At 37.6% G+C, this 27,468-nt stretch overlaps 1 protein-coding gene across 1 annotated transcript; it reads right to left on the bottom strand.

Moving 5' to 3' along the window:
* Window positions 1–57: 57 nt before the first annotated feature.
* GSPT1 (G1 to S phase transition 1) lies at window positions 58–27,180 on the bottom strand. Its single transcript, XM_069809984.1, has 15 exons — window positions 26,732–27,180; window positions 15,407–15,454; window positions 14,952–14,993; window positions 13,969–14,196; window positions 12,882–12,915; window positions 11,293–11,370; window positions 8,756–8,936; window positions 8,272–8,426; window positions 6,674–6,814; window positions 5,853–5,946; window positions 5,425–5,505; window positions 3,592–3,765; window positions 3,056–3,145; window positions 2,545–2,713; window positions 58–1,810 (listed from the first exon to the last, which is right to left on the bottom strand). Exons 1-15 carry the CDS (start codon window positions 27,030–27,032, stop codon window positions 1,758–1,760), a joined length of 1,869 nt encoding a protein of 622 aa, XP_069666085.1. The 5' UTR covers window positions 27,033–27,180; the 3' UTR covers window positions 58–1,757.
* Between the last annotated feature and the right edge of the window lie 288 nt (window positions 27,181–27,468).

Here is a 27,468-nt window from a genome sequence, read left to right as displayed (position 1 = left end):
TAGGAAAAAAAAGTTACTTTTAAACTCTGATTTACCAAAAAAATAAAAGCCCAGAGATTTGCAGACATAATAAAATTTATTTAAATTCCATGCATTACGGTAGCTACAAGTGTAGTCATATGAAACTGAAGGACAATAACTTCTTCTGTCCATACAATGTAGCTGTAAGTGAAATGAATGGGAGTTCCACAGTTACAAAGAAACAAACAAAACCAAAAAAAAAAACCAAAACCAAACCTAAAAGGTTAAATCTGTTTCAGTTTTGAGTTATCTGTGAATTCAGATACAGTCACTAGACTGTAAACTTTTGGGGGAGGAGATGGGCTCACCACAATTGTACAACTGAAAATGTTTAGTTTAAGACATTCTGAAGAAGCTCTGAAGAAACCTTTTAATACTTAACTACTAGTACTCTGGGAAATCAAAAAAATCCATTAGCCTTCATCCTAATTGTTAGAATCAGGATAGCAATTGTAGACAGTCCACTTTCAAAGTGCAGCTAAATAGGGTTTTATTATGCAGCTCCTTCAAGTTGTACTGAGTAAGCTTTATTTTGAACCAGTTTTGCTTTAATTTCTCAAGAAAAACTTCACTGGTCCTCATAAACTTACATTGCTTTTTGATATGCAAAAATTTACAGACTGTGCTTGATTCTGACCCTCCCATATTTCCGTATGTGCAAACTCTTAGGGATTTAAATAGTTTTTCTCCCTCTCAGTTCAGACTGATCTTTAAAACAGCAAGGATTATCCAGCCCTCTAATTTAAAGACAGGGTGAACTGAGTAACTTATATAACTGGCACTTTTTAACTAGCCCAGTTCTCCCACAAAATGCAGCTCTTATAAATACTAATAGGCACTATTGCCACAAATTCTCTTATTTTTGCAAGTTTCACTGATTTACTGGTGGCTAGCATTTTCTGCAGTTAAAAATTTAACAATGCTGAATTTTTATAAAGACACAATATGTAGTTCTAGCCTTCAAAATTGACTTACTGTGTCTAGTAATGATATTAAGTCAACCTAAATTTGCTGAAGATATTAAGAAATGTAAAGCTAATGAAGGTGCCACATTTGCATGAATGTTTTTTAATTTTAAGAATGCATTCAACGAAGGGAAGGGGCAAACTTAATTATTTTAATACAAACTTGGTTGAGTGCCCAATTGCCTCATTTAAAACTGTGTGTGTGGGGAGGCTGAGGAGTTTAGAAAAGTCCAAGTAACCAAATATCTAGGTTACTGGAAGGTTAAAAAGCTAATGCAACTGTGTTACATCTGGATAAAAAACATTATTCAAAAGCAATTCAAATACCGAAAAAGATTTCAAATTGAATAGTTTATTAACATGGTAGTCATCTTTGTAACATGTGCACACACACTCGCACACTCTGAATGATCTGCCTGGAAAAAGAGGTCTTAATATATATGCTGGGGGAAATTAAACATTAAAAATCCTTTAGATTTTCATAATTATAGGCAATTATGTCCACATCACTTACAAAGCTATTGCCGAATCTTTCCAAGGAAGCAGAATTTGGGAGAAAAAAAAATTCTTTTTGGGAAAATTCAACAGTGGCATAGCAGAGCTCTCAATATGAGAAAGCTGACATAATGTGGACCTTTGCTGTGAAATTTGTCTTTGCAAAATATGGGGAGAAGTTTATCAATGGGCAGAAAATAAGAAGGCGGTGTGAAGTAGGCTTTTGCAGAGTCGATTTTCCTCACAGTATTGTGCGGGGGTCATTGAGAAAAATGCTTAGTCCTTCTCTGGAACCAGTTTCAGAACTTTTCCAATCGCAATGGTCTTACCTAAACCAAGGAGACAAACAGTAGAGTTACATATACTGTGAAAAGAATGTGTAAGGCTCCAAGAACATGAAAATTTTCCCCAAGAATACAGGCTCTTCAGAGTATTAGAAATAATACAGAGAATAAATTGTTGTATTGTAGAATGAAAGCACCAGTGTATTTCAAAAGCACAATAAAATCTTAAAAATGGTACAACTGCTATTCTCACAGTAAAGAATACAGTGTGGATTGCGGAAAGCCTGCTCTATAGTCATCTAAGGAGAAGGCAAGGTAGAATCGTTCTACCAGATCTGTTTACTGCTTTTAAAGGTAATATATTTTAAATATGTCCCACAAATCTATGAGTTTTACCAGGGTAAGCATGAGTTAAAACCCAACTTACAACTACCCTTATCTTTTCTAACTTTAAATAGAGAAACTATGGTAATCATATTGCATCCTGGAACGTCTACCTACATTAAGAAACAGTGCTGGTAATTTTTCAAATTCAACCTTTTGTTCCACAGTGCACATTTTTGTACATTATTCGTCTAAAATAAAAAACACTTTTTTTTTTTACTAGTGAGAACTCTGCACAACAACAACAATTTTCTTAGATTTACTTTTCCACTGTTACCCAGACAGTGATTTCCACTAGATACCAGCTTTTTCATACCTCATTGCCATGCACGATCTCCTATTTCAAATAACTGTATTTTTGCAGCAGTTAATAACTGTTGATCAAGCAGTCTTACCCTCATCTCTTAAGGTAAAGCGACCCATCTGAGGGAAATCTTTGAATGTCTCAAGGCAGATAGTTCCTGCTGTCCTTAAACGGGCAATGCATACTTGATCTTGTTTCACAAAACGGGGCCGTGTCTTGCTTTTTTCTCCTGTTTTTTTGTCTACCAAGCAGATTAAGGCCTGTATAAGAAAAAAAATAATAGCTATGAGTGCTAAAGTAAGTATTATTTTTTCTTTACAAACAAAACTGAAGTGGTCTAAGAAAGAAAATACTTAAATTAAAAAAAAAAACCTTCTAAGATTTACTGCATAAGAGTCAATCATGACTTACCACACTTTTCTGAAGGCTTATGCTAACAGTTACAGACATTTTTGGTTATGGTACTGACCAAAGATTCCATTCAAGGCTGGAGCTTTGTTGCATTAGTTGCTCTACAGATGTATGTCACGACAGAACTTCTCACCCCAACAAGCACAAGTGTGTGTGACTATATTCACATCACAACTTAAAAGGACACTTACTGTTATCTCAACTTCTTCAATACAGGTGTGGATGTGCAGCACAGCATTATAACCTGGGCAGATAATGGATTTGTGCTCAATTATCACTATCTGTAAAACAATTAAAAATAAATTATTTTTTCCTTGTTTAAATTATGAAAGAGCAGAGAATAACCAATACAGAACTATATTAAAATGTATAGTTGAACAATAAACACACAACAAATTTTTGTGAAAGAAACAAAATTTTAAGCTATCAAGGTGTTTACAATATGAAAGTATAAAATGAAGAATTGGCCTGACAAGATCTTGCTTTCACAATTACAGGTATCCAAAACTTCATTGAGAAGTTACATTCAAAAGAAATATTTTAAAAAACTCATATTGATGATGTCAGAGTGTTAGGTATATATGTTATTGTCAATTTAGAGATATGATAGTGTAAGAAATCTGAACTGAAACTTCAAACTACTAAAGCTTAGATTTGGTGAAACACAAGCAAACTATTTTAATGCTTTTTACCCATCTATACAGCAATTAAATGCTAGTTATTCTACCTGGGCATCAAACGTGCGTCCAGAATGACACAGGTTGTTGGGATCACAGAGAATAAATCCTGGAAGGATCTCTTCCTCTTCAATTCCCTTCAGTCTGATCTTTAGATTTTCACCTGGGGCTACTGAATCAGTTTCTACATCATCAGAAAGGATTCCAAGAACTTCCACATTGTGCTTAAAGAAAGCAAAAATGCAGTTTTCTATTGTGAATATTTTAGTCTGGTACAGAATCATTTTAATACAACAGGATTTCAATAAATAATTCCGTTACAGTTTAAATTAATTATATTCAGTTCTGCAAGCTTCAGAACATTTAAAATATTTGAATAACAAATTACTAATGTTTAAAATGGAATATTTAATCAAATGTATTCTAATATAATTCTGTAGTATATATTCAATGGAAAGCAAATTTTAAAAATATCCATTATTTCTCAAAGTGAAATGAGTTTAAAACTTATAAAGATATGAGAGATACAATGAATGCATATTATCCAAGAAGAATGCAAAAGCCATATTGTTGTATAGACTTGTTACATTCAAAATATAACAGTCTGAATATTAACATAATCCAGGAAATCCTAGAATCCCCAAATTCTACAAGATTTCCTGGAGAAGATGATAAACGTACCAAATGTATATTAATGAATGCACTCCAAGCAAACACCAAAATGTATTTCCTAATGTTCCTATATGTTGTAACCTCTCTTCTGATTTTTGTATCTTTACACAGTACTAGATACCAACAGAAAATAAATATTGGAAAGGCAGAAGAGTTAAAAAAGGAGTAGTTTCAGAAAGATGCCTATTGTTCTGACTTCCTGAAGTTTTAGTTCAATCCTTGTGAGCTGATAAAGTAATAAAAAAAAGTGTGTAATCAAAAGCACTATTTACTGAATACAAATTCTGTAACAGTTTAGGTAAAGCCATTTACAGTTTATTAATTTCTCCTAATCAACCCCAAAATAACATGGGTGTCAGATGCATGTCAAGCAGTTTTATAAAAAGCCACTGTCTGTTAAATTACCTTAAAAACTGAAAAGCGTAATCTTAAACTAAGTTTAGTTTCAACTTTCAGCAGCTCTTGAGAAAAGTGACAAGGAATTCAATCTAATTAACATATTTTGATTAGGAAATACCAACTTCCATATAAGCTGTAGATTTATTGTACATTTGAGTATTGAGACATTTTCTAGCAAACTACCTCAGCCTACAGAATTGGAAAAAGTGTGTCAGCTTAAATCAAGATGACATGACTAGGTGAGAAACCAATGGAAACAACACCATTAGTTGAATACACTATTCTCATCCACCGCCTCTCCCCAACTATGTTTTCACATCCTTAATTTTTTATACTTTCACATTCTTCAGGGCAGCACAATGATTCCAAATAGTGATCTTGCATTATGGAACACCTACCCACCTGCACAACCAACCTATTCTTAACTAAAGCAAACTTTGGGTCTTTCATTGGAACACACTGTGTACTGTCTGCATCCTTTAAATTTTTTTTTTCCTATTTCCCTTTGGGGAAAAGAAGAAAAAAAAAAAAGGTGGAAAAAAGAAGGAAAGTTTTGAGCAATATTAACCCACAGCAGGAAAAAGGTTTTGTGGGCCAACTGGACAAATGCAAAGTTCAAATAAACTACGATACCCAGCAATTGAGTTTACTAAGGAGAGACAACCTGAGTTTTGAATGCTAAGGAAACATGAAAGCCTAGTTGTGTTCAACTGAGCAACAGAAAATTTTCTGATTTAAAGTAATGAATATCTTTAAGAATCAAGCTCCTTTTTAGGGTAGTAACATTTTTTAATATCTAAACCTTACCATACCTTGTTTGGCATCATCACAAGCTGTTGTCCTTTGCAAATAGAGCCCGACTCCAGCTTCCCAAGGACCACAGTGCCCATATCCTTCACAAAACAAAAAGAAGTTATTACATAAAAATTGGAAACATTTTTCTAAAAATTCTGCTCTATTTATGATTTAACTCTAAGTATGGTTACTTAACCCTATGAAGTTATTTAGCACTGCTATACTTAATGTTTTAGAAACTGTTCTCATGAAAGATTACAGATTTTAAGAGTCTCATATAATGCCAAAATTATTTACTTCCCCTCTCCACCTCTATTCTACAGTTAGAAATGTAGACATATCAAAGAAAAAAAAAAGATACCCTCTAAAAATACAGTAAACAGCCCTTTTACTGCTCTCTGAAACAGTCCATTTATACTTTCAATCCTATTATTTTAATTTGTACCTTATATTTATCCACAATTGGCAGCCTGATTGGTCCATCAACTGAACGGTTGAAGTTTGGCAAATTATCCAGGTATGGAATAAATGGTAATCCACTAGAAGAGCAGAAAGCATTTGTTTCAATTTCATGAGCACCCTTCCATTTAAAAATTACTCAGAATGGATAAATGCAGTCCAACAAAAGGAATGATTTTCATTCTGTCATCATTAAGAACAGTGACCCCTAAGTTAAATCTATCATAACATCCCATCATTAGTGTCCACTTTACCCTGGCTAACATGTTAATACCCAGAAAGTGCATGGAGTTTTTAAAGTTATGTTCCAGGCATATTTTACACAAATTAATTATTCCTTTGAGAATCTTGCTAGATGTGTAATGTTTCAGAAATACAAAAATATAAGGTAGGTCCAAACATGATTTTCATTAATATGTTTTAACTGCCACAAACAGTATTGGAGAACGTGACATCCAGTGAGACACATGGCTTGTCACTAAACTGTTCACATCAGTTACTCATTCTAGCAACATGTCAACTGCAGTATCACTGGGAAATTCAAGGGCTAGTATGGCACTAAAACTCAAAGACAAAGAATATTGCTAATACTATTACAGAGTCTGCTAACTTTAATCTTCTGCAGTTCGCAAAGGCTTTTATTTGGCTCATTGTGTGGCTGTGTTCTTGTTGCCCTGATCGTATTTCCTCAAGCACTTTAGAACACAGCTGCAATATACTATGCTATACTTCTTCCTAGCTTCACTGTAGCATTTACTTTTATTGAAATATAGCAAATACCCAAGTTGTTCAATTTAAGATACATACATATACCAAGGACAGAATTCTGACTGTTCTTTAAGGTTTGCTCCAGTCAGTCCTGAGCAGGGCATGAAATGAATATCCTTTTTGGGATTGAAGCCAACTTTCTTCAAAAATGGCACCAGTTTCTCTTTACATTCCTCGTATCTATTCAAATGACAAGCAGATCAAGATAAGTTTCAATTATTCCAGCATGACATAATACTTGTGCTTTCAACAAAACCCACAGATATTTAATTTTCATCAGTTAAGTTATTCTGTGAGCAGCAAGCAAACCTAATAAAGCTTAGTGGCCTGTTTACATCTTTTCCCCAATCTTCCAGCACAACTTGGTATTGTCTATTCCCCCTCATTCCTCTGCTCCATAAAGCATAATCAGTTTTATCCATATACCCCCATTACTTGGCTGGACAAGCAGCAGCATATGCTGTATCTGCTTTTAAGCAAAAGATCCAGGCCAAGATAGCAAGAGAGACCAAGCAGACAGCTACTGAGGTCATGCTGCAGGCTTTCACTTTAGCAGTGGCTTGGTCCCCTCCAACCTCCTACATAATCTCCTAAGACTTAATGCTATTTATTTCTATTACTCTACTTCCCCTCATTCATTTTCAGCTGAATTCAATAATGTCAGAAGGTTGGGGCAGGACAAAGACAGCACAACTGGGCATGCCTTATTGTCTTAGTAAACTAGGCTAATGTTCTAAGGTTGCATAGTCCCTCATAGCTTTCCACAAAAACTTTCCCAATTCTCAACAGCAGAGCAAGTTCTCTAACAACTCTTCGTATTACACTGTAGAAGAAAACTGTATCCCATCATTACACAAGTATCTCTAGGGAAGGACTAAGTTATACTTTTTAGCACCCATCTTGAAGGGGTGAGAAAAAAGATGTGACAGAAGCCATAAAAAGACCCAAGTTTTGACACATAGGAAGATTAAAACCCTTTAGTAACATTTGAGCATTAGGGCAGACCCCCCGCCCCCTTAATCCTTTTTATTAGTTATTTACATATTACATATTGACTTTCTAGTTATTTTTACCTGGCCTGTATCATCACAAGATTCCCTCCCTCCCCACTTCTCAGACTGTAATCATGAACCAGATTTAATGTATTATTTGCTTATTCAATTCAGCTTATCATAAAAGAACAACTCCAAATAATACATGGTGGACACATAAGGTGAACAGGATAAAGCTGTTCTCACCAAATCTAAGCTACGAGTTTAGCAGAAACATGACCAAGCAATCAAGAATCTGGCAAACTAAACTACTGAAAACAGAGTCACTTCCTTTTAGGTTCAGTGTAAAGTTTCCAAGTCAACAATTAACTATGTTAGAATGCATGGATTTGTTAGATATGGCTGCATGGATCCAAACAGTTGAAAGGGAATGTTTTAAAGTAGTATAGAACTTCAAGCTTAGTTGAGAGGCACTGTCCTACACACTATGCTTCTGGTTTTCCCCGCAATTTTGATAACCTCTGTCTTTAGTCCACCAGTCTAGCATTCTTTCAGGAACAATGGGAAGCAAAAAATTACTTGGGAATTACTTGATTTCAGTATCTTTTAATAAAAGATGAATTAAAAAAAAAATATTATACTCACCTTTCATTACTCCAGTTTACAGTTGGATCATCCATCTTATTAATAAGAACTATTAAATGTTTTACACCTGCTGTTTTTGCTAACATGGCATGTTCTCTTGTTTGTCCACCTTTCTCAAATCCAGTTTCAAACTCTCCTTTTCTTGCAGAAATAACCTAATTAAAAATACACATTTTAATAGAAGTTCTACAATTCTCTCAAGAGAACAATCAACAATGGGTAATACTGCCTTATTAAAAAATAACTTTGGGTAGTCAAAACTGGTAAAAGCTTTTAAAATGCACTGGTATATCTCCTCAATATTACCTGTTAGTTTCTGCACCAACATATATAAAAATCACACCACCTGTGGACAATTTTATGAAGCTGTTAAGTTACTCCAAAAACCACTCAACTTGGTAGACTTAACAAGCTAACAAAAAATAAAAATTAAAAGCTTAACTCCAGAATATATTCAAAATAAAAGAATCTGATTTGTCCTTACCAGCACAGCAAGATCGGCTTGAGAAGCCCCACCAATCATATTTGGAACAAAGCTCTTATGTCCAGGAGCATCTAGAATAGTGAAGTGTTTCTTCTCAGTTTCGAAATAGGCACGACCCACTTCTACTGTTTTACCTTTGTCTCGTTCTTCTTGGTTTGTGTCTAAGGCCCATGAAAGGTACCTAAAAAAACCAAAACCAAAAACACACCAACCCAAATATTCTATTTTTGTATTTTTTACTAAATTTATGTAATATTTGTTCATCATAAAATGTCTTTTTTTTCTGCTGAACTATTCTAACCACCTCAGCATTACTGAACTTAAGCATTTCCAAGACCAACAGTGACTTTCCATTAAATGTTTTGTATATATACCATTGGCTGTAGGGCCCAGTGCTAGCTCTCTCTCACATTGCTAAGATGCAATTCTAAAAAACGATTTTCAATTATTAAGTTACACAGGTATGATCTAAGCTCAAATACTTTAAGCTGTGCCTCAGTTTGAAAAACACCTCTGGATCAATTACAAAACAATTCTCTTTCTCAGCATAAATAAAAAATTAGTTCCGATTTGCACATATTCATATTATGAGAATCATTATTATTAGTTCTTATTTATTTGCACATATTAAACAGAAGTTGGGTATGAAATAGACACCACCTTTATTCACCCTATCTTTGATACTTTGATCATATCAACTCTTGTCCCCTCCCAGTCATATTTTATCCCATTGGCCATTGACAAACAAGTTAGATTTAAGTTAAACAGATGAACTGAAGTTTCAAAAAAAGATTATTTAGCTCCTTCAGGTTTTGTGAAAATAGAATAGAAAATAGAATAGGTGAATAGAAAGGAGAGAGAAAAAATACCCTCACTAAGGAGAAGAAAAGTAGTAATAACTAAATGGAACTGGCTTAACGTACTAGTATTTTTCACTGTTAACAGCAGCTTATAAAGATCTTTAGCTAGTCTTTTGTATTGACTGGATAATGTCTGAAGAGACACTGCTAACTCAGCTGACCAGCGATGAGGGAGGGAGTGCCAGGGACTATTAAATACAAAGATGTCCTTTCCAGCTCAAGAGGTTCTTCAGTCAGAGAAAGCACTAAACTTTGGGAATTATGGATATATAATCACAGTCTTCCCTAGGCAGTACCTCTTTGTCACTGATAGAGGTCTAGATAGCAAGCTAGATGGCTTTTGGTTTGTACTAGTATGCATGTTCCTATGTGTCATAATCTTCACCATGGCCTGTGTTTCTGGAAGATTTCAGCCAAGCCAAAGGTCAGGTTTTACTCAGCTAACAAGAGTCAAGCAGGAATTTATGCCTGGTAGCTGGATGGGAAGTAATTTTTGCACACAGCGTTTTTTAGGGAAAGATGCATTTCTGACTGAAATGTCAGCTCTGCACTACGGTATAGAATTTTCTGAATCACAAAGTAAAACCGCTCAAATTTCAAGACTCTCAACATAAAAAGCAAGCTAACAAGATCTTTGATAATGACACAGAGGTACATCATACTTTCTGCTGTGTATCATGACATATTTAAAAGAGTAAAAATAGCACTCAAGGAGGCACTTCCTGCAACTCACTCTCTAAAAGAGGAGGGGGGAAGAGGAAATCTGTTTTTCAAACTGTCCAGGGTTTTTGAGGAAGGTCCTGAAACATTTATTACTATGGTCAACTCCCAACAGGGTGATGATGCTTGCTTGATAAAAAGAACATATATCACCCTTTCTATCCCCCCTTTCTCACACATAGTACCATTAGTTCAGGTCAATGCCCATCCCTTGAGTGCTCCATTGCTGCTCTACCCCTAAGGAAGTCTTTAGCTGCTTTTTTTCCCAAGCCCTTTGAACCCCCGTTTTCCTCCACCACAGCCAAAAATGGAAAGCTTCCAGAAAGAATATCAATTTTGCAGTTGTTTGAAGGAGAAAGCAGGCTGCTACATGTGCTGTATATATATGCACACATACACCAGCCCCCCCCCCCCCCCCAAACAAAAGACAACAACAAAACCCAAAACAAACAAGAAGCCTGCAAAATATCCATACATGACAGCAGCAGCATCTTGCCTGGCAGAAACTTAAGAACTGTGGACTCTATCTTTATTCATATAAAAATGAGATATAAGGTGACAGCCAAAACTATTCACCCACTCTCTCCTCTTGTCTGCCAAACTGACAGCTTTAATCTCTGTCCCTTGGATACCTCTCTGTTGTTTACAGGTGAAAGATGTACAGATAGAATGACCCCAAGAGCCGCCTGAGAAAAGTGGTTGCCTTGTATTCCTTTTTACCAGCTAGGTTTACCAAAGCATCAGAGCAGTAAAACCTGTTCCAATGTGAATCGCGCTGTTTCGTATAGTTTTAGTTAAAGAAGTACTGGAGGAAAACAAGAGATTCCCCCCCCACCCCGCCCCAAACCCCATTCCAGCAGGCAGCCAGTGCTAAAGGGACAGAGACTAAAAAATAGTTTCCCATTTTCATCACGGTGCAAAGAGAAAAGCAGGCTATTATCCTCAGTAAGTTCATACCATGTTTCTCTGTTTTTTTCTTTAGCTTCTCTTTCATATTTTTCAAGTGTTCTTTTGTCAACCATTCCTGTCAAATACCTAAGAAAGGGGTGGGGGTGGGAAAAAAAGTGCAATTTTACATAAGCAGAAACATAGTTCCAAACAGTTAAATACTTATACAATCCCTACAGATTATTTTGAAAAACTGAAACAGCCTGATGTGAGCAGCAGTGGAATTTTTTCCTCCACAAAAAGCCACACCATTATCTGATATGTAAAAGTACGCCAGTATCACTTCAGCTGAAGTATGAAGAATGTCTTTTTTTAAGCCTTAGTTGTAAAATGTTCTGCAGAGGCAAGTTTTGAAAAGAAACTACATCTGTTAAGTCCGTTTCTGAGACTAATCCAATATTTCAAAATTAAGTAAAAACCGTGATAGAGTTTTTCACACCCCACCTCACCAATTTCTGAAGTGTAAAGAAAAATATTTTTTGTTTAATTCTTTTTAGTTAGAACAAAGAAACTGATATTTTAAGAGATATCTTTCAGTTACGGAAAGAAGCGAGTATTGAACAGTTTTATTATATTAAAACTTCAATATTTTTCCCTCAGATATTTCTACCTGATTTTCTAATAACAGTAATCTACTTAGTTTAGAAGGAAAATTAATTATAACAGTAAATAAAGGGTTAATGACAAAGTTGGTATAAGCACCAAATTCCCCCCTCCATCTTACAACAAAGGGATATTCTGCAAAAAAGTGAAAGACCACAAAAAGCTTTAGGAACGTAACACATCGGTAGGAGTGTTCAAAATAGGCATCTCCTTGTACAAGAATACTCAGACACATCAGATAATAAAATGCTAATTTGCTCTAGTATGAACTACAAGGTTAAATGTAGCATGACAATTCCAACATTCCAGTTTGGTCAAAACAAAACAAGATGAAGATGCCAAGACAAAGACCTCCCACTTTTGCTGAGAATATTATTTTAAAAACCTAGAAACACTTTGCATCAGCAGGATAGCATTTATTTCTTCATGTACCACTTCCCGTTTCTTGCTTTTTTACAAACTGCAAGATCTAGCTGCATTTGTTTACTTTTGTCTCAAAAATACTGCAGTCTCTAGATACTGTTTCTAAAATAGACTTAAAAGATTAACTACTATAATTTCACATTTTGAAATCAAATTATGCCTGACAATGTTAGCACCAGGGAATAAGGATATTAATTTTTTTTTTAATCTTCACAAAAAGGACAAAGTTTAACAAAGGGTACAAAGCAGTTTCAAATAGCATTTTAAAATGACGAAGAAAAACAGAATCATGTTCTAAGAAAGGGATTCAGTTTTTTAATTTAATAATGGATGCTTTTGCATAGTTGTTTCCATTAAGTAAGTGAAACTCCTATAGTGATAAGATTCGATCTGCTGGAATTCAGAAATTCCAAAGACAATAAGTAACTAAACTGACAGGGAGAGTAACATTTTATTATAAAAATATTAATCTATGCTGATTTAAGCCATAAAGAAAATATTACTCATTTTACTTAATGTATTTTTAATTCACAAGAAAGAACAGCAAATCAAAAGATTAAGAGTTTCCTTACATTATTTGTCCTCCAATAGTTGACTTGCCAGCATCTAGGAAAAAAAAAAAAAAATTAAGTCATTCACAATTTAAAAGAAAATCCTAGAAAAAGAAGAAAACAATTATGAACAAGGTCATCTAATTTATTTCCAAAGATATATTTTTAATTGTAATCTAAGTTTTTGAAGCATCTCTCAGCTTCCCTTGTTTCCATAATATTTCATTGTCAATTCAATTACACCGAATTTTGAAAATTCTGTTTTCATACATATAAACCTGGCATTATCCATAACAAAAAAAGCCTCAACAAGCAGTGATCCAGCAAAAGCATGCGCTAAGAGTGTGGGAAGCTCTTGCAAAAGCCCCTTCCCTGCTTCCTTTCTCCCTTGTACCTAACTTCTGTAGGCTGCTCTTCAATATCAGGATGTACCTCTGCCCACTGCCTCTTTACTTTGTGTGACTCCATTCTGAATTTACCTGAGGACTAAGTTACAGTACTTTTAAGGTGATAAGAGACTATACAAATGAAAATACAGAATTTACTGTAAAACTTGTGATTCAATAATTTTTCTGTACTTTTGACACCACTTAAGATTTTTCTGAAGCTTGTTGAAACTATTCAATTGGGACATTTTGCTATAAATGCTTCTTTTAACCTTGAATTATGTTCATCTATTGTTTATAGCTCTACAAGTTTTAATATTTTGAATAATAATTTTTGAATTTAATAACAATTAGTAAGAACCCTTTGAAAATATTTAAAGCAAGCAGAAAAGGAGCACTGCTTTCTGATTTTGAACTTTGGATCATAAACACAGATATGTCACTTAAGCCCTCAACAGAGCAGGTACTTGAGAAATCATGAACACAGACACTGTTGTGTCCAAGAGAACACAGGCACTCTATCCTTGGCACTCTACCCCTGAAAGACTTTAAGTTTTTTTATTTTTCCAGAGTAGCTTCACTAGAATGAATGTTCCTATTAACCTCAAGACATAGTGAATACATACATCCCTATAAAGAGCAGGATTAATTTCTAATCACCCAAGTTCTAGATAATACAAAACACAAAAGATCCAATTACTTCCCATTCACTTACAACTTACCTACGTGCCCAATGAATACTACATTTACATGCTCTTTTTTAGGAGCACCTGGCGGAGCTACAACAGATTTCGGTTTTGGTATTTCCTCCTCCTCTTCCATCATTTCCTGAGCGCTTTCTTCAGAAGGCCCTGCATCCCCTGCGGGACCACCTCCTAGCTCTGCTTCACTTGTTTCTTCTTTGTGGTCCCATGACTCTTCCGGGGACATTTCTGTCTCTCCATTTTCCACTAAAAATTAACCAGTTAGATATATTCAAATAGATAATGAAATTAAAAGCAGTGACTATGGAGAAAAGCCCCTGCCCCAAAGATGCAATCAAAAGACTTCAACTATCCAGTCTGTTAATGTCTTCCTATATAAAAATGGGCAACTGCTGCTTGTTTCTGAAATTATTATTACCGGGAGCTTTCAAACTAGCTTGTGTGCTGACATCAGAAAACTATGATTCACAGGGGTTAAAAGACTTCTGTTTTAACAAGGCAACAATTTTAAAAGGAAAAAACAAATCTGAAGATCCACTCAGACCACCATGCTGGTCTGAATCCACAGAGGTGTACGCCACCATATGTTTAGAAAGAAAAGGAGGGGTAATGGTTTAAGTTCTCTCAAAAGCCATACAAATACAAGCAGAAAGATACTATTTCCATGTTCTGATTGTTCATATTACTGATCACCTTAACATTTTTTGTTAATCACCATTTCACACATATTAATAGGACTATTTTGTAATATGAAATTATTTTTAATAAAGCACTGATGCTTTTTCATGTCCAAGTAATCCAATTGCACCTGTCAATGCATACTAGTGTTCAATTACCTCTTTCCTAATCTTAAGTATAAAGGCACAACAAAAGTTATTAAGGACCAAAAATGCAAAAGCTCAATAAGGCATTCTTCAATTTTGTTTGCAATGATTCAGCAAAAACACTATAGTAGTATTTTATAGTACTATCATAGTGAAATGGAACAATTCTCATCTTACCAACAGATTCTGAAATTTCCATGTTAACAGCAGCATTTGAACCTAGGGAAAAAAAAAGAAAAAAAAAAAGAATCATTAAGGACACATATTTACCATGACAGTATCAAGAACAAAGAAAAACGGAGTGACTAAATAAATAAAAGGATAGTTCAGATGTTTGGGCACTTGCCAATGCTATTTAATATACAGATTGAATTTAAAAAAATTCTGCTTCATGCAAGCTTTATGACCTTCAATAAACCACTTGGTCTTTATGTGCCTTGCTCGACTGGCTATAAAATTGTAAATAACCACAGATAACCACACTGCATTACAATAGTAGTATGAGGATAAAGAGAATGAAAATTGGAAAAGGTTCATAGAGATTTTTAAAAAGGAGATTCTTTGCAATAATTTTTTTTACATCATGTTTAATGGAGCTGTGTTGTGTACCATCAGAACATGAAAACAATTACCTTCACAAGAGGCTGTCTGCTCCTCTGGAGAAGTTTCTACAGGTGCACCTGCAGAGAAAAATTTTAACTTTTAAAATGCACTGATGTAACCAATTTCCACACTTAGGCATAAAAGACCATCTCCCAATTTTGTTGCAAGACGTGTATTTAAGAAAAAACACCCCCCCCCCGAAAACAGTATTAAGTATAGCCGCCAAGCACAAATATTTCTAAAAAACACTGCCTAGAAGTTGTGAAAATAATACGCCAGGTCTAAAAAGTTCAATCCCCCCCCGATACACTTAAAGCAAGTTTTAAAGGAAGCAATTTTTCTATAGGTAGTATTTTATCTGCCCATCCCTTTGGGGCATACTGGCTATTTAAAATGTTAGTATCTAATTGGTGTTTAAAAATCTCAAGCCAGTTTCATTGTATCCAAAGAATACAATGTGGGTGGTGTCACAACTGTATGTAAAGGTTCTGCCAGCTTCAGTTTATAGGCATACCTACAATGCTATTGCGCCTCAATTTCACATAAGCATCGAGTAGAAAATTGAAACAAGCTATTAAGAATAAATTCTTAAGATCTTCTGTAGTTATTAGGATCAAGAGATGACAAACTCATTCATACATCTGGTAAGTTTGCCAATCCTCTTAAACATCATAATATAGTCACATTACTCAGAGGGCAATCTCAGCAGTCACATGCGTATCAAAGCCACAAGTATGTTTTCTGGATAGATCACTCAATCTTCTCATGCACTAAACCATGCCACTAAACTATACGCTGAGGTATAACTAATTATTAAAGCTACTAAGAGTGATATGTTCCAATTAACAATTACACCACTTGACATTTCAGGACATTATTCCACATGATCAAGAGGCATTCTATAATTATCCCTAAAACCTCAACCTACTTAGTTTTCTCTTGGTATAAATTCAACTTTGTAATTCTTTGAAACAAGTTCATTATCTTACATTTCTCAGCCACATACCAAATTCATACCCTCTGTTTAGCTGTACTCCATCTCTCCTCAATGTCATTATAAAAACACAGATCTTACAGCATTACTTGCTCCATACGCATGATGGGACCTAAAGATGAAACAAATCCGCTCAAAAGAACAAAAACATACAGAGAAGGACCTGATTCTAAGCCTCTTTGCTTTCGTGCTGTTTGCGTATTTGCTACAGACTTCTATAAACTGGAGCAGTGCTGCAAAAGCTGGAAGATGGCCAGAGGACAAAGCTTGCAGGCAGGGTGAATGTGGGTCATAGCACAACACCCAGTGACCAGCGGAAAACAGCGGAGGGAGCACAGCAACACAGGAGAGAAGACTGTTCCCTATGCTCCTGTGTTATATCACATATGATCTGCACTCCACAGTCCCAAACCCACAGCAATAAAACTTTAAGAGAATGACTTAATACAGTAAGTAAAAGCATAAGAATAGAATACCTTGAGATTCCTTGTAAGAAATGATATATTACTCTCATTTGAGAGCTGGAAAAGACTCAAATCAGCCCATTTATGAGTGTGGTAAGCAGGTGGCACATAACCTAGATATGAACCTAAAGCCTCTGTTTTGTAACACATCAGAAGACTGTTGGCTATTTCACAGATACTATGGTTGGGATGCATACATATTTTCGTTACAAGATCATTTCAACAAGCTTTTGATTTTACTCCTGAAGTTTATCCATAATGAAAAATGTATTAAATGACAGTATTTATGCACTTGCCTTGAAACAGAAGCCTACAAGTGGCTGAAGAGTTATTTAATTCATTAGAAATACACTGTCAATCAACAGCATTCATAACAAACTCAGCTTTTACTTTCTGGTCTGTAATACAACAGGCATGCAGACAGGAGAAAAGAAGTTTCTTCACAAATAACAGAGAGGAGATACGGAATTGTTAACCTAAACAGGTCCATCTGTTAAATTTTGTACGAGTCTAGCACACAAAAGAATCAATAAGACAGTTTGTGTATGGATCCTAAACAGTACTAATGCCACACAATCAAGGTGCAACAGGTATTAAGTTATGACCACAGCCACTTATTAAATTCTGGTCACTTTGGTACACAAGTGGCAGGCATGCTTTGAAAGAGGACACTGAATGACATGAAACATACGCTGTTCCTTCAGAGCAGAAAAGGAATACAAACTGCTCTCCAAAAAAATTCATTGTAAAGAAACAAAGTAAAATAAATAATCTTAATTTCAAAAAGAACAGGCTTTAAGTGATAAACACCCCTCAGTAATTGTTTACTTCTGATAAACAATTTCAGGTTACATCAGGTTATTTCAGACACTGGTACATTGCAAACAAATGTACAAGAGAAAAGTCTGACTTTAAAGGGTCAGGTTTATCATTTGTGTGAAAATGAACAGATTGCCTGAACTACGTCTTTAAGACAATCACCTGAAAAGAAGGATGCAGTCCTACTGCTTCTTAGACGGCTGGGTTGCCGCATTTTGCTCTTTGTCATCTCTTCTCTCGTGTCAGCCCTTAGTGCATGTATAACTACTCCACAAAGGGAGCTGGTCTGACCAAAAACTGAACTAGCAAAGAACCTACCAGCTTTTAGGTGGATCAGCACTCTGAAGCGACTTATCAGCTGGGTGGAAGAGCACTACTAGCGCCATGGCAGAGAGAACAGAAAGGCAATCTCAGTAATTCAAGGAAAAACACTTCACCTTTAAGTTTCAGTTCTGAAACACCCAGGGAATCTCTGGATCACATAAAAAGAAGATGGCAATTCTGAATCTAGTTGATAGGCTTACTACCTAGGACTCAATCTGGGTTAAGACATGAGAAGAAGTCCAAATTCTGCACTGTCCCTGTGGCAAAATGTTTGGGCAAATCCAGTGAACTGAACTAACCTTGCTGATTTTGCCCATGAGATAAGGACAGTCATTGTAACAAAATACCTTTAAAGATGAGGGAAACTGAGAAAAGTTTTAAGTAGTCCTTGTAACTTAACCCCATCCCTGCAAAATATTGAAGTAGATATGCAAAGTTTTTAATTTTGTGTTTTCTGGAAGTCAGGAAAATAACTAACAATATTTATTGTTAACAGTTTACTGGTAAAAACATTGCATACGGCAAATTAAACACAAATTAGAAAAATCTGTAACGCATTTCAAGTTCAGCTTGAAAATTTTAGATCCTCATCAGTGAAAATCATTCAGATTGGAATCTTGTCATATGAGAGAAATTCAAAATGTAGTTTGTATGAAATCTGGTTTTAAAGTGAGAACATGTCTTAAATGATGCCAAATCTTCAAGTAATGCTTCAAATTCTTGGATTTACACGTGACAAACAACAATTAGATTTTACATAGCATCCTCCATACTCCATCTCTCCTCAAACCGTAAGTCAAGAACTGTTGTTGCAACCTTATTCACTGTATTACACAAGGTGAGCAGTTTATCTTTAGTCCTCTTCAGCATCAGAGCTCTAGGACATTTTTTTGAATACCTTTGTTGTCAATGCCAAAGACAAAAATGGATACACATGCTGCATTTATCTACTGATAGACCATCAGACAACGACATTATATAATTCAGAGTCTTGTCTGAATAAGGTAAATTTTTTTTTTTAATTTAAAATTCACTGGAGGAATATGCATCCTCCAAATAATGACTCCAAAATTGCACAACTTTTAAAACATGGTGATTGGTCTCTTTAAAATACAGCTAATGGCCTAAAGAAATACTGCAAGAATCCACTCTGCCCATTTCATTCCCATGGCATTCTACTATATCCGATGAGTTTGTCACATATTACATCAAGTTTTGTACTTGCATCTTTGTTGTACAATAACCAAAGCTGCACAGGTAGAACGAATTAAAAGTTATAACTCAACCTCTGAAAATATTGTTTTAAAACAGTATAAGCCAGGAACTTCACAGCATTAACAGTTTAGAATGCTTGTACAGAAACAATAGAAAATTGCTTTATAATTAAATTATATTAGAATGAAACAAGAACAGGTATAGCTGGTAAACCGGGAATCAATGTTAGAACAACTGCAGTTAAAATACAGTACTCAAGTCAAACTCAAGTGCTAAGCAGTAATGACAACTTCCATCTTCACGTAAACTGCAGTATTTGCCAGATGCACAGAATAAGCTGAGAGACATCTCCACACAAGTGGATACTGTTCAGTGCGTAACCAGTAACTCCTCAGCAGCACTTACCTGAGCCACAATGCAAATGCCTTCACAGAATTTATGAGGCCACAATTTGTTGCTATGCCTGGCAGCACTCACAGATCCCAGCCTGCTTTGCTGCTGGAGTGATAAGAACCTAGACAGTACTGGTACCTGGCAACTGAGGTAGACTATGGGGTTAATGAAACTGCATGAGAGGGGGGAGAGAGATGAGGGGAAGTCAGAGAGAGAAAAGGCAAGTTCCTTTTGAAAGAAGTGTCTTATTTACAAAACTGAGATGGTCGGTATAGCGAGTTTGTTGTTGCTCCTCCAATACAGGCAAGTTCCTTCACAGGAATTCCCGGAAGGCTGAAGAGTAAAGAAATGCATGACACCCACCTTAGGCCATCACCTTTTCATATGTGTGATCTGAATACCTGAGTTCAGTACATATTTACACTATAGCCATATGGTCGCAACAGTTTTCATGAATTACATAACAGATATTCCCCCCACCCCCCCCTTTTTTTTTTTTAAAACGAAAGCATGAAGGGAATTGCACCAGAGTAAAAAATAAAGGTCCAAGTCAATCACACAGAGCATGAGAATCAGAATAAAAAACCCCCAAGAGATTCTTAGTTAACAAAAAGGCACAAGAAACTACTTTAAGCACAAATAAGTGCTAGAGCTAAACAAAGTATTTCATATTCAATATATTAAAATACACACAAAAAAAAGGTTTTCAGGAGTTCGCTGTAATTAAGGCAGTTGTTCTGAAAGTTAACTTAAACCCAAAATGATTTTCTCCCTGTCTCTGCCCTGCTTCATAGCCTATGACCTAGCTTCACCAGTGGACACAGAGACGTAAGCCCAATTTTTAAAATGCATCAATGTAAGAGCAGCTTTAATAGTTTTAACATGACTGTAAAATTCACAAAAAAATAGCACCTGCTTTGTATTCACAGCATTTTACTGCATGTTAGCTTAGTACAAGACCCACCTTCTTCCTTCCCCAGTGAGGGGACACCTTAAGTTTATCTTATCTAAAACCAACATGCTTCTTCACAACTAAGTCTATGAAAGCTTATGAGGATTTTCAGAGAACATAATGAAAAACCCTCTTCCTTAAGGCCAAGTATTTGTGCTCAGTTGATAACTTGATTTTTGAGACAGATAGTCAAGAAATCAAGCTCTGTACTAGAACAGTTAAGGATTCCACTCTCTAACAAAGATCTCCGATAACCCAGTAGGAATAGAAACTAAAAAAAAACCAAACAAACACCCAAAACAACAACACAAACAAAACACCAACCAAAAAAAAAAACCAACCCCAACCTCAAAAACAAACATAAGCACCCCAGGGATTTTTTAGCAGGCTGAGCTCAGGATTTTAACATTTACACACAAGAGTAAAATTTACACATAAAGTCTCAAGACTGTTCTAAAGAACACATTTTTAATAGTGCATCACCTGTCCTAAACTAACTTTTGTACTGAAAGTCAATCAGTGTCACTTTCATATAGACCTCTTCAAAACACAGCCATAAATTTCACTGATTTTTACTGCTTTATTCCTTCATAATAAAAAAACCCAACAACCCTCCATATTTCTATCTTAGCTTCACACAATCAGCTGCTTCTCTTGCATGGCTCTCATCACAAAACAGGAGAGAAATCCCAAAATTCCGAAAGTGGAATTGTAAAACCAGATTGCTGATAGAATTCAAGAATTATGCCAAATTATTTTTGTGTTCATTTTGATAGAGCAATCAAGTTTTAAAATAATATCATGCTTTCAAATATGTTAATTCAGTAGTCCAAACCAGGGTGCTAAACACATGGTCAGCAGACTGCATGTAGACTCTAGAACAGTTCATCTAGTCCACAGCCAGCTCCCAATGGTCTGTCTTTTACTGGAGTCATGCAAAGGCCACAAGCGTGATGAATTATTCTAACAGGAGCAACACAATCCTGGCTACCTTCCTGGGGACAGTTCAGATGTAGACAAAGGACATCTGTGTAATACATTGGCACCTTGGCTGCATCACACAGGAATATTGTATCTGATCATCTGGCAAGTCAGTGCCAAGACACACAGCCTTTCTATGCACTGACTGTTTCAAAAGAGGTTGTGCAGCTCATCTGCCTAGAGAAGCTGATACAGAAGAACACTGCTCTAGATCATCAAGTGATGACTCAAATCAAGATTTTTTTTGATAATAAGAATTTATACCATATACTGGCATTCACAATACAACACTGATTTGCTGTCATGTAAGCAGTTCAAGTTTACAGTTATGAAGTGCTAACAGTAGCATTACCAACACCCTACTTGTGAGGAAATCATCAGCATACGGCTATTCAAATATTGATACGAGTAAACCATGTAATCCTTTAATATGATAGCTTCTTGAATGGTGGACTACTAGTTTTAGACAAGACTTTCTTAGCAAGTTCATATGCAAAGTGAAATCTCAAGGACTGAATTGTTGAAGAGCCTTAAAATACTGTCTACAGAGAATGGTATAAAACAAGATATGGCTAGTTTTGGGGAACACGATGATACAGATAACTCATCATCCTACTCTGGAAATTATAGGCTTCAGAACTGAAGCAGAAGATATCAAAACTCCTTCTTTTGTTTCTGATTAGTGGGGTGGGGGGGAATATATGGATGTCCCAACTAGCTACAAGGTCAAGAAAAATGAAGGCAGGGAAAGCCAGAAAGATAGATGTTATATCCATTTATTTACAGCATCTAAAAGGCTGAGGATGTCCAGCTGCTTGAACATAACTATTTCAAAAGTAACTACTGCAGGTGAGCGCGGATATTGAGGGCGTGAAGCAATCTGAATCTTAAGCCAGATATTTGCATGGCTCAAGACTGTAGGTGCAAGTTGTCTAAATGTAGTTGTCAGCAAGTATGTTCAGAAATTTACCTGAAGTGGTCAGGAAAGCTACTAAATGAGGCAGTAGCACCAATACCACCAAAAGGATAAATGCTACCTTCCTTACATTAGCTGCTATGTGCGCCACACACTTTTTGTTCTTGTTACTGTTGTACCAGTGACACTTTTTTCTTACCATAACCACTGCACACTTGAAATCATTGAACAACTCAGGTTGGAAGGCACCCCAGGAAGTTATCTGGTTCAGTCTCCTGCTCCAAGCAAGGTCAACAGTGCATACTTAAAAATTACTTCTAAAAAGAAGAAAAACTAACATAAAATACAGTAAAGCCTGTACAAGGGAGCTGTGATCAATTTTACCAAGAATCCTTTGGATATTCAAGAACTATGACAAAAATTGAACCACAAGAATGCAGGTTGATGCTGCATTTTCAGAATTTTTTCACTTCTCTCACACCTGAGATCCAAACAAAACTTGGATAACAGAAATCTTACTAATGGGGGTGGTGGTGGCGATGAGGCAGTTTTAACTATTCCCTTACACCTCCAAACCATGCCTTGATATAGAAACAAACAAAAAGCTATCCAAATGCAATTACGTCTCATACACACTTCCAAAATTAATAAACCATAGTACAAAAATAAGCCATAGATGGTACAGAACAGTGAAGCTGCAAGGTGCAGTTGCGATTAAGAATGTTTAGCGGCCCTAACGCAATCCACTGTCATTTTATTGACTATCACACCTTGCCTTAATTCAGTTGAGCTTGCTAGTCCAGCAACTGCTACCTACAGTAAGTTTCCCTAGAAGCACAACTTGTTCATGACATACTTGACATGCTCACTGGAAGGAACTGTGGTATTGCGATGTCTGTTGCAGACAGAAAATTGCCGAGTCTCTATTTCACATTTCTGGTGGAATCCAAAAGAGAGAGATTTTACACAAACAAGTTTGACTTGGACACAATTTGATAAAAGCAAGTCCTTGCAGCTACAACATTTAGGACATAATGCTTTTAATCTGTTTCTTAGGTTCAAAAATTTAAACAACATGCTTTTTGCATATAATCAAATGATAATTTAATTCCAAACTAATGCTGAAACTATCTGCAAGCAAAAATTATATTAGTGGTAAACATCGATCAGATATTCTCCCAACTATACAATTTGCAATCAAAAGAAAGCATGCATAAACCAGAAGTTTTAAAGTAAACTACTTGGAATGCAGGTCTCGGGAGTTTCCCAATTTTAGAAAGTTAACATCTTGTTCCCTAAATGGCTTCTGTGAGCATTATTTCAGTGCTCTAAACAGAAGTGACAAGAATTTTATACAAATTACTAAAAAGATGAAGTTAGTGTGTAATAGTGTTTCCTTTTATGCACACTACAGCCACACAATGGAGATCAGTTCTGTGGAATTTTTCTATATGCCATGCTGCTACTACACATTTATCTTGACCTACAACATCCTTTGAATTACTAAGGAATTATAACTCGAACAAAACCTCACCAAGAGGAAGTTCCAAGAAGAAAAGCGTCACTAGAACTTAACTTTAGGCCACTTAAGTCCTCAAACTGACACACAGCTGTTTAGATTCTTCATAAGAATCAAGATTAATTTAGACTTTTCCCAGTACAAACCAGTATTTGTACACACCTCAATAGAGATGACAAATAGAAATATTTTTTTCCTCACAACGTAATGAAGAATGAGTGTCATGAACACCTCATTTCCTATGGGAGCAAAAGCAAACTGGGTTGCTGAAAAGTAACCTATTCAGCACCATTGTCTAATCACATGTTGTTCTGACTTATTTCCAGAGCAAGCTCCACCTAGTTCTTCTAGCTAGCAAAGTAGTTGTCACCTTATACGAACATCTGCAAGAACAAGACTGTCAATTACTTTCAATAACTGAGTACATCAGATCTGGAAAAGTATGTAACAAGTATAGTATTCCAGTTAAGAAAGAAACTATTTTGTGGTTTGTTTTTTTTAACTGCAGATTCTTGTCTGCTTAATCTTAGGGACATCCAGGTTAATTATAGAAACTCAAAATTCTAAACCTTAAAGATGATACAGAAGCAAGGTGTATTCAAACCAGTTAGATTATAGCACAATGTAAGAAATGTACTCAGCAACTAAGATGGAAAGAAAAGCTATCCTGATCACTCCAGATGACCAGGAAGCTTTCAGTAAAGTTATCTCTAGTCTCTGGAAAGACAAAGCTCATTGTAGACCTCAGAAGTAGAAGAGTGGAGAAAAGGAGAGCATGAAGAAATAAATATAGTGAGCAGATGAGGAAATGTAGTTTAAATCCTACCAACAAAAAATTAAATATAGGAAACCTTAGAAGAAACCTTACAAAGGTAGCCTGGGAGAAAAAACAAAGTTATTAGAATAACTTCACAAACCCAAGAAAGTTTTCAGTCACATTATTGATTACATAGTTAAAAAAAGACTTAGATTCAGGTTGCAATGGCTGAAAAACATACTGGAATGAATTCTGAAGATTATCCAAAGGTGCACCACATGTTCAGCACAGCCTCAAGCTATCTACTCTACCTTTACCTTTGTGAACCTTAACATATACATTTATTCTAAATGGAATCCAAGAGACTGCCCATGGCTTCTTGGAAGTATATTTTAATGCGCTTATGTATTGCCTGCCTGCACAGCACATAAGCTACAATTTCTCATAAAAATCAGGAGTGCTGAATAGTTGTAGAGAAAACATAATCTAACATTTGCTCTAACACAAAAAACGAGTTAATTTTCCGGTATGAAAATTTTAAAGCCTCATATATGAAAGTTATAGATTTTAGCTGTTAACATCTGATAACTTTAGATGCTAGGGAAAGCAAGACTAATATATTAAATCAGAATGCAATAAATAATAAGCCCCAATCAACAGGAAATCATGACAAACAACATAACAAGTAGTTGTTTTAGTGAAATTAAATTACTAGAACCAATATCTGAACTACTAGCTTGTTTAATTTTGTACCAATAGAGATACAGAAAATTATAGAAAAAAAATAGGAAGGTGTTAAACTATCACACTCAATCAGGTCTCAAACTCCTTGAGTGACATTAAAATACTACCACAAAGTTAACCAGCACGTCTGATGTTTGGAAGCACCTTCAGTTTGGAGCTGGAAATTAAAAAGTAGCTCTCCTTTAATTTCCCATACGCAAAGTAAATCTAGTATAAACATTGGCTGCATACACAAAGATCCTTTGAAATTAAAAGCAGGGTAAATTTCAAGTCAGTCCATTGACTGAGGCCAGCTGGACAAACCTCTCTTCCCTACTAATCATTCATCAGCATTTTATGAGAAAAAAATAACTAACTGATATAATCTTCAAAAAGACATTTGAGATACATCTGAACCACTGGTGGCTGAAGCGGTGCCATCCTCCCCAGCAACACTGAATTTATTACCACCAAATCTTCGACAACTTCTCTAGTGCTTTAGCAAGAAGACAGCTGCGTGGTTTCCTCTCGTCATGGGCGACCCTTTGCGAGCAAAGGTACCAGGGAAACGTACACAGGATCCACGTACTGCCAGACCACACCAGTTACTGCTGCTCCTTGAGCACAACACCTGTACCACGGCTTGGCCTCCCGCAGCGCACCCCGCAGGGTCCCCACCACCCCAGCTGTACCAGAGCGGCCTGCGGACCCCCTCCCAAGGCCCCCCCAGATTCTCCGGGCTGCATCAGACGCCGCAGCCAGCTCCTCTACAATGCCCCATGGCTCCTCTGCCCAGACTCGGCTGCCTTACGCCCCTTCGCCCAAGCCCCTCTCCTGCGCAAGGCTCCCCCTCCGCGGTACCCCCATCCCCGCCTGCCCTCCCCCCTCGCTGACGAGACCCTTCTGCCGTCAGGACCCAGGGCCCCCACCCCCGGGCCGGGTGGCCTCTCTGCCTGCCGCCCCCCCCCAACCCCACCTCGGCCCAGCATTACTCTCGGCGCCCCCCTCCAGCGCTGCCGCCCAGGCGCCCCGCCCGCACCCCGCCAGCCTGACCCACCCGGCCCGCGGGCTGCCGGCCACCTCCCAGCCCGGTCCGGCTCCCTCGCCCGCCCGCCGGAGGCCCTCCGCGCCGCGCTCCAGCCCCGCGTGGCCCTTCCCCTCCGCCGCCGCGGGGGGCCCAACAGCCCTCGCCCCGGGCCCCTCCACGACACGGCCCCGCGCCCTTCCAACATGGCCCCCATCCCTCCGCCCTCAGCGCCCACCCGCCGGCGCGGCCCCGTCCCAGCGCGGCAGTTACCGTGGGGCGGCGGCGGCGGCAGGCCGGGCGGGGGCGAGGGTGGCGGCAGGCCGGGCGCCGGGCCCCCCCTCAGGAAGGACGGCACGAACTCGGCGGCATGGACGTTGGGCACGAAGGGCTTGGCGTTGACGTTCAGCTGCCGGCTGAAGGCCGCCCCGAGCAGCTCCTGCTGGGCCTCGGCCTCCGCGGCCGGCGGGGCGGACCCCGGGCCGGCGCCGCTGCCCGGCTCGATGTCCGCCTGATCCCAGCAGTCGGGAGCCGAGTCGCTGCTGCTCCCGCTGCCGCTCCCGTTCGCCTCCATTTTGTGGCTGCCCCACAAGGCTCTGCGGCCCCGAAGCGTCTCCCAGCGTCCGGGGTAAGGGGGAAGCCGGCGGCGGCACCGACTCAGCACTCGCTCCGGCGATTCCGCGTGTACTCCACCGCCCCGACTCGAGCGCAGTATGGCCTCCCGGAGCTCCCGTACCGTCTCCCCACAGCCTGCCCTGCCGCCATTTTAGTAGTTTTTAGCTCCCCGGCGCCTCCTCCCGCAGCACGGCCGAGTGGAGGCGCGGGAACTACGATGCCCATCATGCCTTGCGCGAGACCCTCTTGGCCCACCTCCCTGGAAGCCATGGGAAATGTAGTTGCCGGCGTTTTCTGCGAATTAAGAAACTACAATTCCTGTCAGCCTTTGCGCTCGCCTTTCCTTTTATGCCGTCTCCGCCTCCAATTGCGGGGGGGGGGGGGTAGACGGGACA

The sequence above is a fragment of the Haliaeetus albicilla genome, chromosome 22 (genome assembly GCF_947461875.1).
Source record: "Haliaeetus albicilla chromosome 22, bHalAlb1.1, whole genome shotgun sequence".
NCBI lineage: Eukaryota > Metazoa > Chordata > Aves > Accipitriformes > Accipitridae > Haliaeetus > Haliaeetus albicilla.
Note: the sequence above shows the minus strand (reverse complement) of the source record. Positions and strands in the feature narration are given on the sequence as shown.

Bases quoted from the DNA above. Each gene is read 5' to 3' on its own strand.
- GSPT1 (XM_069809984.1), bottom strand. From the start codon at position 27,032: ATGGAGGCGAACGGGAGCGGCAGCGGGAGCAGCAGCGACTCGGCTCCC. The intron at 6,815-8,271 runs GTGAGTATAATA...TCATTTGAATAG, and splicing joins GTAAACTGGAGTAATGAAAG to ATACGAGGAATGTAAAGAGA. The intron at 5,506-5,852 runs GTACAAATTAAA...TGTTTTGTGAAG, and splicing joins CAATTGTGGATAAATATAAG to GATATGGGCACTGTGGTCCT.